The following is an 11,910-nucleotide window of genomic DNA, read 5'->3' as shown; positions in this document are numbered from 1 at the left end:
TCCTTTCCTTTCCTTTCCTTTCCTTTCCTTTCCTTTCCTTTCCTTTCCTTTCCTTTCCTTTCCTTTCCTTTCCTTTCCTTTCCTTTCCTTTCCTTTTTCCCCCTCTCCATACAAAGGATTGAACCAAGGGCTTTCATATTGAGCTTTAGCTATCCAACCTGGTTCTTTTTTTCTTTTTTTTTTTTAAATTTTGAGACAGGGTCTCATTAAGTTGCCCAGATTGAATTTAAACTTTCAGTGCTCCTGTCTCAGCCTCCCAGAGTGATGGGATTACAGGTGTGTGCCATACCTGGCATAAGGGTGTCTTCTAGGAGGATCTAAGCTCCAGAGACATTTTTGCTGTTATTAACATTAGGATAATTTCAAAATGTGTTTTTTAAAAGATGAACTAGTATTGCACCTATTCTAGTTGGATATGTGGGATTTTATTTCCAAAGACAGCATAGCTAAAAAAGAAAGGCTTTTAAATTTCGTCTGCTGTCTTCTCTCAACCTTCATTTCCTAAAAGAGATTTAATAGTCTTTTAGTCAATAACATTGGCATGGTGTTTTTAAATTAACCTTTCATGTCATTATTAAATTTCTTATTCACAGCAACTCTGTCACGTGTAAAGCAAGAATTATTATAGCCTACAATTCCTGACAAGGGACACTCAATACTCAGCGGTCGTTGAGCCTACTCTTAGCTCAGGCCCCTGGCTCCAGGGTCCCTGCTTTTTCATTGTCATATCTGATGTGTTTCCACAGTGGAATATTCATTCTTGTCTACCTTTGTTCCACCCCCACTCTGCATTTTATAAGGCAACCTTCTGCTACCACCTTAGTGCTGTCCACGACTGACTCCCAGTGTACCCTTAACAGAAAGACATTCTTGACTACACTGAATTTCTCTCATCCCAAATTAAGTCTAGTCTCCACTCATTAAAAATACAGAATAATTGAAGATATTTTAAAAAATGTAATCTTGAGTGAATTCTCAAGAAACTTTCCTTGAGCTTTTAGGCCAAAGTATTCCAATTCATTTTGTTGTGTACCATTTAGTAAAGTGCGTATTTCCTATGTACTGTTTCTTTGGAGAAAGATAGCTATTGACTAATTAATTTATGTACAAAGTGCTATGAAAGGAACACGGAATGCACGGAAGCATATGGTCAGGGACGTACTGTAGCTTTGGATACGGATGTTTGTTGTCTGGGCTTTGGCTTTGTTATTATTGGCTTGTTTACACTTTCCATTGTCTGTTTTGTATCTAGTTGGATAGCCACGGCTCCTTTTACCTCCACAGTCTCCATCGTTCTGACTGTTCATTTGTTTGGGCTATTTATAAGAAAATGTTAGTTTTTTGACTAGTGGGCATTTAGAGTTTTTCAACAATTTTATAAGGGAGGGGCTGGGGATTTAGCTCAGCGGCACAGTGCCTGCTTGGCAAGTGCAAAGTCGTGAGTTTGATTTCTGGTACCAGAAAAAAAACAAAAACAAAAACAAAATTTATAAGGGAAATGATACTAATATTTTCATATTATACATGAGAAAATGAAGGCAGTGTGGTTGAAAAAAATCACTCAGTGTCACATAGCTAGTACATTAGAATTTTCTGGAAAACCTTTGTGTCCTCTAAAGCAATACTGTTGAATAGAACTTTTTGCCAGACTACAAATCTTCTGTTTTTCATATAGGAGCTGCTGATCACATATAGTTATTGGCACTTGAAATTGGCTAACCTGACTGAAACACTGAACTCTTAATTTTATCTGTGTTAATTACTTTAAATCTAAATTCAAATAGTCATTTGTGGCTGGTAGCTATCAAACAGCATAACTCAAAATACTAAATCCCTGAAGCTGAACAAATTTTTCTCTATTTAGTTGCTGAATTTATATTTCCTCGAGCTTTTCCTGATACTTCCCACATGATAATCAGACAAAAGAATGAAATAGTCTATGATTAGGAAGTATGTAAATGTTTGACTTATATTACAATAAAAATAAATAACTTATTTGAGGTGCATTTTATCTGTTTCTTGTTTGGTTGTAGGTTCTGGGAAATGGCTTTTACATTCACTGGACTCAAGCTGCAGGGATCACTAGGTCGATTTGGCAAAACAGCTACTACTGACATAGAAGGCTATGTGGAACTCCCGGATGGGAAGGCGAGTACTGCCACTGTTCTACAACAATCAGCTGTGTTTTCGAGTACGCATATGGAAGCGTGCATGTGTGAAAACACGTTGCATGTTTTAAAAAGCTCTGCCAATAGTAATAACAGATACTATGATTGTAATGGACGTTTAAGTTTACTTCCTTAGGTTATCAGTTATAATTAAATAGTTCCCTGAAGTTGTCAGAATCCATACATACAGGCATACTATTTTCTTTTTGCTACATATTATATATACACACCAAGTATATAAGCATTTTCATATATTAACATAGTGGCAGCCTTATCACGTTTAATTATATCATGGGATTGCAATGTTTATGTTTCTTCTTAAGCATTGTAATGGACTTTATTTATAAAGCAGTTTTAGATTCACAGCAAAATTGGGAGGAAGGTACAGAGATTTCCCATGCACCTCTGCCCCTACACAAGTGTTATCCACATCACCCACCAGAATGGTGCATTTGTTACAATTGAGGAGCCCATGTTGACATGTCCGTGCTTATAGACCGTATATTACACTGGTGTTCATTCTTCAGAGTGTGCATTTTCTGGGTGTGGACAAGTGTACAATGACAGGCGTTGTCTGTTGTTATACCCTTACGTACAGTAGTTTCACTGCCCTGAAAATTCCCTGTGTGTTGTTTATTCATCCTTTTCTCCCTTAGTCTTTGGCAAACCGTTGATCATTTTACTATCTCCATAGTCTTGCTTTTTTTAAGCATGTCATAGACAAGGCTTATATTACTTCGCTTTACCCTGTTTTTTCTTTGCCACGATGCTTCTAGTGAATTTAACGGGGCGAAAGGTTATATATACAGTCTGTTTTTTGGTGTTTTTAAGACAGGGTCTCACTATGCAGTTCAGGCTGGTCTTGAACTCACTTTGTAGCCCAGGCTGACTTCAAACTTGCAAAGATCCTCCTGCCTCAGCCTCCTGAGTCCTGGGATTACAGGCATCCACCACCATGCCCAGCTTTATATATACAGGCTTATGCCTTTTGTTTTTAACTGTCAGATATTATTCAGGAAGATCAGGCAAATTCACGGTGGCATTTGCAGGACTGCAATTCAATCTGTTAGTTTATTCTTTAGTTTTGCTAGATTATTTCTTTTCTTCCTGACAAAATTTAGGAGCTTATTGCCTGAAATGGTAGTTACTTTAGATTAGATCAGTTTTCCATTAATATTTTATCTGGTTTTCTATTAGAATGACATAAACACTTCTACATGCAGAAACGTGTTATACAGTATTACTTGCAGTTATTTCTGCTAGAAGTAAATGCCAGGATACAAATATTACTCCCAAGTTTACGAAACTAAATAGTCTAGTCATCTACCTGATGGAATAGTCTCAGTTTGAAAGCATGATGTATAAAAGGAGATAAAAAGCCTTAAATGCTGGTTACTTTGTATATTCAAATCTCTAAGATGAATTTAAATCAGCTAGCTTCAAACTCTGAATATTCTAAAAATTAAGCTAAAATAAAGATCAATACAGCCTTTTAAAAATATGGAATGAGGGCTAGGGATTTAGCTCAGCACCACAGCACCTGCCTGGCAAGTGCAAGGTCATGAGTTCGATTCTGAGTCCCGAAAAAAAAAAAATATGGAATGAGTTGGGCATGGTGGCTCATGCCTGTAATCCCAACACTCGGAAGGCTGAAGCAGGGAGATCATTGTGAGGTTGAGGCCAGCCTGGTCTACAAAGTAAGCTCAAGGCCAACCTGAACTGCATAGTGAGACCCTGTCTCAAAAAGACCAAAAAAAGAAAAAAAAAGGAATGAAATACACCCAGAGTTCACATAAATGTAATGGAGAAGAAATCCATGTTAAATGATAGATTCACAAGAGGAAATGTTTAAGGTGTTTAAGGTTAGGAGTAAATATCATATTTACGGGCAAATTAGAATAAGACATTCATGTTGGGGAGGAGTGAATACTTGGGGTTGAGAAGTGTGATTGAGTTGCAGTGCTTGAGTGCAGACAGAATTAATGTTCTTTGGAAGAGTTGTTTTACGACTAAGATAGTAGTAGGTAAATTTGGCTATAAAATATGGACTAAGGAAGGGAAATCTAGAGTCAAGGAGATGAGCTAGACAGGAAGCTGCTACCATCATTTTTTTTTTTTTTTTTTTTTTTTTTTTTTGAGGCAGGATCTCACTATGCAGTTCAGGCTGATGTTGAGCTCACTTTGTAGTCCAGGCTGGTCCCAAACTCACAGTGATCCTCATGCTTCAGCCTCCTGAGTGCTAGGATTACAGGTGTGTGCCACCATGCCCAGCCATTTAAAATGACATAATGAGGGTCTCGGTGTCTCAGGACCAAAAGGAAAGCTAGATTGGAGTTGATATTTCAGAAAGGAATGCTTTATAGGTTTTGGTCAACTTTGGTGGCATTTGTCACTAAACACTTGATTTTGCCAAAGCAGAGATGAAATAGTTGTCACTACAGACTAAGAAGGGGAATGGAAGAGAAAGTAGAGAGGTTAGATAATGAATACCAAAGCACAATTATGTAGGAGTGCAATGGCAAGCAGAAATACTGAAACAACACCCAGGATTTGGAGGCAGATTTATATAAATAAATGGGCACTGATTGGGATCATTCCTAGAATATCAGGCCCTGATCTCCGGTAGGCTAGGGCTTATATGGGAGAAGCGAGCAGGAAGTGCAGAGGCAGAATGGCTTGTCAATTGGGGGTTGGTTTATATAATGTGCATCACAGTGACCAGCCGTTTCTAAGAGACAGGAGCAACTGGAACTGGAACCGGAACTGTTACCAGGGCAACTAAAAAACTGAAGTGTACTGGCTGTGGGTGGGGGCATTTTCTGCTATGGGAGGAGTAAGTTCTAATGTTCTACAGCACATGAGGAGGACTGTAGTTCCCAACAGTTTGTTATTTATTGTATACAGTACTAGAACAGAGATATTCAAAGCCTCTCAACATCAAGAAATAACAAATGCTTAAGGAGAAAGAAATGCTAACTACCCTGATTTTACCATTATACATTTATATATATATATAAAATAATTACCATAGTGGACCCTATAATTATGTACAGTTTTGTGTGCCAATCAAAAACACATACTGTTTAAAAAAGAAGAAAACAAGTCTAAGGACTCTATTACAAGCGAGCTAAGGCCCAGTCACGGGTAAGATAGGCAGGTATGTGGACAAAGAGGTTGAAAGGCTTGAATAAAGTCACCCTTCCATCACGTGAAAAGAAAATGGGATCGCAGGACCCTGCCGCAGAAAGTTAGAAATTAAACCATTCTTCTGAAGTGTGTTATATGGAACATCAGTCTGTGCAGAAACTCTATGAAAATATGACGTTCCTAGTGAAGGTTCTAAGTATCTACAAATTTCTCTCGGTAATTCCTAGCAAATGTTTCTGTGCTAAAGCTTTCCAGGGGTCTGAGAGAAAATACCCTTGCTTGGCTGTTGACCTCTGTATCTGCCTTCTGAGGGGGGCAGAGTCAGTGCAAAATCTTTGACCCACGATGCTTGGACCAGAGCCTGACTACGCTGGGTAATTTGGGGCAAGTTCTAACTGTTCTGTGCTTCCATTTTTTCCTCTGTGAAATAGGGATAATAATGGTCAGGATTACCATTGGCCCATACATTTATGGGCACGAGAAAAAGCTGTTTCTTCTAAGGAAAATAAAGAACCCTACTTGCACAACTGTATATGGTATTGCTGAACTGTTTACCTAGTTTTTGTGGCTTTTGGCATTAAGTAACATATACAGTATAAAGAACCCAAGCCATGCTTGGCACAGAGTCCATATTCAAATATGATTCATACAATATTTATTAAACATTCTGAAAACTAATCTTTGGTAGTGTGCACTTCAGGAAATTAGATTCAATAGAGCAACTTGAGTTGCTTTCTTGTATTATACTACTATGCTCTACTCTGTTCAATTCAGTAATGGTACAAGAACTTATCTAACTTCTTAGCCCAACTTTTTTTTGTTGTTGTTTTTTGTTTTTCCGGTACTGGGAATCAAACTCACAACCTTGCGCTTGCCAGGCAGGTGCTGTGCTGCTAAGCTAAATCCCCAGCCCCAAACAGATGAATAGCCCAATTTTTTTTTGTTGTTTTTTGAAAAATGACAAATCTTTTTTTCTTTTCTTCCGGTACAAGCGATCGAACTCACGACCTTGCGCTTGCCAGGCGGGCACTGTGCCGCTGAGCTAAATCCCCACCCCCTAACTTCTTATAAAATTTAATAATACCACTTAAGTAGAATCTAGTTTATCAAGGACTTTAAACATGTCTTTAATTTTTCCATTCCTATACTATATCCTTAAGAGATATACAAAGAATTTACCATATACATATATGAAAAATTTCCAGTAATATATAGCCTATTTACAGTAATCTTAAACAGTGCAGGATGCTGGGAAATACATAAAAATGTGACTTGTGGTTCTCTGGGGTAGAGAGTTTTCATTTCTATGTGTTCTTATGTTTTCATATTCAAACTCTTTACTTTCAGAATCAAGAAAAAAGTCCTTAAATATAACTCATATGTACTCTTTGAGATATAAATACATGCATTTTTTTCTGTTTTATGAACACTTCTCTCTTTTCTGCACACCTGCCAGGTGCTCTCAGGGTCTGAATGGGGCAACCTGCTGCTCTGGGAAGGCAGTCTCATCAAAGTGGAGCTCTGTCGAACTGGCACGAAGTCTTGTCACCACGGTCCCATCAACCAGATAATGCTGGATGAGGGCGAGGTCATCACTGTTGGGTCAGATGGTTGTGTTAGGGTAAGTTTTCTTGATCCATCTAAGACAGATCATCCAAGTGGTTTTGTCAGACTTTAATTTCACATGAAGGTCACTTTATGAAGGAGGTTAATGGTCGTATACTCCTAAGACCAACTCATTTTGAATAACGCTTCTCATCTGGTAAATATTTACTTTCTTGTTGAAATTAGTTTAATGCATCTTAGCCTTGAAACTTTTTGAAGACACCTCTTGTTCTTTTTGATTTGTTGTTGAAATAACAGCTTCAGGCAATGCAAGTCCATGTTAGCACAGTGTAAATTGTTTGGGTTTCCCTGTGGATGCTGCCTTCTCCTTGCTTCTTACACTAAGGAACCAAAATACTTTTACTTGTAGACTCTAGGCTGCTTAAAGCCTAGACCAGCGATGGCAGACCTTTTAGAACTTTCAGTGATAATAAACAGCTGGCTGCAGCACACGTGCCATAGGTTCGCCATCACCGGCCTAGATTAAGCTGGAACACTGACCTGCATTTACGTTCCCTCGGTGTTAGGAGCCGCTAGAGTTGGTCATATGTGTGAGGGCTGGATGGAATCAGAGTGCCTCAAACAGTCAGGCTACCTCAGTATTAAGAAAAAGGATCCTGCCTGGACAATTACAGTCATTAGTTGCTAGGCAACATTACCTCTCCTGATACTGACTTTGCATGAGTATAAATAAACGCCCCTACTGTTAAAGTCAGTCCTCCCATCAGGTAAGAGGTAACTCCACCTGACCACAGCTCTTGTCTCTTGTCTTTATTTTTCTCATACCCACCACCATTTCCCTCTGGGGTACAAGAGACCAACGAGGCTCCCTACACCTTGGTTGCTGTTTTATCACACTGTGTCTGACCTTTTGTGAATGTGTACCATACAGAGGCTCACCATACTAACTTGTTTTGTAGTCTACTTGGTACATATTCTTTCTAGGGCCTTCCCTTATGGCCACATTATATGAAGAAAGACCTATTAGAAACTTTGAAATAGAGTTTATTTTAGGCAAGCCAGTACTTTGCCACTAATCTCTATGAAGAAAACTACAAATCATTTCTTATACCTCAGTTCAGAGTAAAATACCAGGATTTGGGTTTTGGTGATAGTTACTTCTACTCATTGTTAATGTTTATGAAACAAGAAGAAATGGCTTTTGAAAAAATCAGAGCCTTTTTTATCTTAGAAAACAAAAGAAACTACTGATCAGTTGAAATATTTTCTTGTTAATTTTGCAAGATATGGGACTTTGAGACAATAGACACTGCTGATACTATAGATGACACTGGATTATTGGAGATTGAGCCTATTAATGAGCTTAAAGTAGGCAAGAATGTCAATCTCTTCTCGATGATAAAAATGAATGAAACTGGAAATAACTTTTGGTTGGCTCAGGTGAGTTAAATTCTTCTCTCTTGGTTCTTTAAAGTTACCTGGACATAAAATTAAAATAGCAGTATAAGTGATTGTCAGGACTAGAAGTCTATTTGACTGTATTATAAATGTGTTTGACTAGAAGTCCATTTGACTGTAAATAGTTGCTTATTTCTAAGATATATAAAATTAGCAAATGTCAGTTATACTTTATAATATGTATAAGATTTTGCTATTATTGTTTGTACTTACTTGAAATCACAGGAAGAAAAATATTTAATTTGATGAAAGTTCAAAATGGTAAATGAAAATTTTATTAGCTGATTAATTTTTTTAGGATGCCAATGGAGCCATTTGGAAGCTTGACCTTAGTTTTTCAAATATTGTAAGTTGCCTCTTTTTTTCATTTTTCCCTAATTTACATGCCATTCTTTGATGATACTTTATCTTTCTCCATAGTAGATCATTGTTACCATCTCTATCTCATTGAGCAATCAATGCACTTTTCACAAACATATAGGATTTTCATGTGTATTATCTCATATGATCCTCACAGTTACCCCATTTAGTAAGCATACATCATCTCATATCACAAATGAAGAAACATAGACTGGTGTCCAAATGACTTGCGCAAAAATCACAGTCCTTCATTAAGTGTAAAGGCAGGACGCCTAATTCCAAAGTCCTGTGCTCTTTCTAACCTATTCTGCTTTCTCTTGCTTCTGTTCAAATGAAGTCACATGTGTGTCAGGTTCTAGGTGCATTTCTTAAACTTGGCCTTAACACTGTGTTATGTTGCCTTTGAGATATGATGTAGTTTGTCTGTGCTTAGACCCAGGATCCAGAATGCCTCTTCTCCTTCCATTATGGAGCTATTGAAGCCTTGGCTGTTTCTCCTCTCACTTATCTCATGGCCACTACTGCCTTGGACTGTAAGTGGGAGCGCTGGATGAAAATATACTCAGCCTTGTTTTGTCTTATTTTCAAGTGAGTTGTAAAGTTGTTTGATTAAGAGCATTTGAGAATTTTTCCAAAAGGTAAGCCTCTTAGAGCAAGTGAGGCGAACTGTGTGGTGGACAGGGCACAGAATGCAGCATCCATGGTGGTTGTGAGAGATTAAAATAAGATGTAATCTATAAGCTGTCCATGAACACACTCTTCATCCTGATATCATCCATACGCATGCTCTTCATATTCGTTCTGTTGTCTTTCTTGACAGTTTACAGTAAATCTGCGTAGACTGTGCAAGGTGAAGGTGACTTACGAGTTATCAGTTGTCTTCTTTATTACTCATATTTGTAAATATGTTTGAATATATTCAAATTCAATATTACCTGATTGAAGACATACATGGGAAGTTTTGACTAATGAAAGCTATTGTATTATCAATTTAATTATTTATGAAATTTCTTGTTACAATACTCAACATTTAAAAAGTGAGCCAAGATTATTTCAAGAGATATTATGTATGTAATGTTTCCTTTTAAATTGTCTTTTTGTAGGCTCTGTTCGAATCTATGATTTTGCTGGCAAAATTCCTTTGGTTCAGATGAAATTCAAACAAGGTGGTACTGCCCTTACCTGGGCACCCAGAACGGTAAATTTGATATTACAATGAACTTTTACCAGGACTTTTTGATAAATATAGCATATGAATGCTTTCTTATGGAAGTATAGATATTTCCTGACTCAAAGATAACAATACGCAATATAATAAGCATTGTTAATTTCCTGTCATCTTGTTTTGAAATTCTGTATCATTTTTATTGTTTTTTAAATTCTTTTTAAAATAAAAAAAGAATTTTAGAGAATAAAACATTTAAGTTAGCTTATTTCATTCTGAATGTACTAAAAATCATGTAACCTCATTATGTTATGAGTTTGGTCATACTTTTCAGGAAAATTTTCTTTTTTATGCCAACTGCAGATTAGCAATATTTCCACACTGCGAAGTAATTGCCTAGTAAACTTAGTGTGTATATGACTGATAGGTCTCTGGTTTCATTCATTCTATTATTATTTCCAGTTTGTTTACAATATGCTGGGCTTTCCTGTAGTTTTGGGGACTAATGCATTGAACAGAAATACAAACATATTTGCCTCTGTGGACCTTGCACTTTAGTAGGATGGAGGCAGAGACAGACAATTAACCAAATTATAAGTAAAATGTGTTCAATAATAATAATAGTAATGGGGAAAATTAGACAGGAGCAAGGAGTTATTCCATTTACCTACTCTGTCATAAACTATCCCAAAGTACAGTGTCATAAAATAACAGTTAGTGTTATTTTGCTCACTTTCTCTTTGGATAGGAAATCCACACAGGTGCCAGCAGGGATGGATTTTCTTTGCTTCAGAGTGTCGAGGCCTGAGGAAGGATGACTTGAATTGGCCTGGTGTAATTTGGAGACTGCTTGGTCACAAGGCTGGCCCTTCCGGGTTGGGTGATTTGAAGGCTGGACTAAGTGGGGACTGTAACAGGAATGTTGACCTAAGAGCCTCTCCATATGGACTGAGCTTTATCCCAGCATGGCAGCCACACACATTACATAGCAGCTGAAGGGTTTAAGAGTCAGTATTCTAACGAACACGGCAGAAGCTCATGTGCTTTTATGACTTATCCTCAGGAGTCAAAGTATCATTTTTACCATCCTTGATTGGCTGAAGTACTCACATGGTCAAAAGCCCCATCCAGATTCAGAAAGAGGGGACTTTAAATGCCATCCCTGTGGGAAGCGTGTCAAAGAATTTGTAGTCAAATTTTTCAGTGCCTTGGTGACATTTGAGGGAATATTTAATGCTTATTTTTTAAGAAAAGGTTTTGGGCACGAAGTAGATATAGATATGACAGAAATGGAGGAGAATTTCATGATGGGAGCAAGACCAGAAAAAGAACTTAGGTCAGGGAACAGAACCAGCACGATGAGGCTAGAATAAGTAGGAATGATAAAGCATTTGGATTGGCAGAGCTGGACACTCTTTACCCTAAACTCGTTATACTTATTATTTGAAGTCCATGGCCCATGTTATTGAATCATTTCTCCAGATGGTTGTGTGATGTTCATAGACCACTTCCTTTTTTAGACTTATACCCAAGTAATCATCACACTTTTGCACCCCATTGCTTTTCTGGAGCATCCCACTGCATTTTTTATAACTTAGCTCAGGTCAAACATCACCTCTATATAGCCCTCTGTGAACCACCCTCAAATAGAGTTAGGTCCTCATTTCTTGGTGGGTTTTCCTCAGAAGGCTGTGTACATTTCTCTTAAGCACTTACCACAACACACTAAAATTACTTGCTTTATTGTCTGTCTTTCCTACCAGACTACTTTTTAAAATGATGACAACCATGCTATATTCTTTGCACTTAGAGTGCAAATGTACAGGTACTTGTACCCTTATACAGTTAGTAAATGTTTGTTGAATGGGCAATATGCAGTCAGAATTGGATGGAGTACAGTTTTCTTATTCCTAAAATGCTCATAAATTACTGGCCTCAAGGATGGTGTCTGTGCTCTAAAGGGTGCCTCAGGTTTTGCCTTTCCCTGGAATAACCTCCAAGATAGAGGATTTATTAATTCAGACATTACTAGGTGTACAACTCTAG

General features: G+C 37.6%; 1 protein-coding gene across 1 annotated transcript in view; it reads left to right on the top strand.

Moving 5' to 3' along the window:
* Cfap44 (cilia and flagella associated protein 44) overlaps nt 1-11,910 on the top strand; it is an 86,331-nt gene that overhangs the window by 19,269 nt on the left and 55,152 nt on the right. The window contains exons 7-12 of the mRNA XM_013515054.1: nt 2,034-2,148; nt 6,772-6,936; nt 8,166-8,321; nt 8,638-8,685; nt 9,133-9,232; nt 9,803-9,897. Coding sequence (XP_013370508.1) covers nt 2,034-2,148; nt 6,772-6,936; nt 8,166-8,321; nt 8,638-8,685; nt 9,133-9,232; nt 9,803-9,897 — 679 coding nt within the window. The remainder of the gene's footprint in view (nt 1-2,033; nt 2,149-6,771; nt 6,937-8,165; nt 8,322-8,637; nt 8,686-9,132; nt 9,233-9,802; nt 9,898-11,910) is intronic.

Source organism: Chinchilla lanigera, unplaced genomic scaffold (genome assembly GCF_000276665.1).
Source record: "Chinchilla lanigera isolate Chin_1 unplaced genomic scaffold, ChiLan1.0 scaffold00026, whole genome shotgun sequence".
Taxonomy (NCBI): Eukaryota; Metazoa; Chordata; class Mammalia; order Rodentia; family Chinchillidae; genus Chinchilla; species Chinchilla lanigera.
This window is presented reverse-complemented; position numbering and strand designations above follow the sequence as displayed.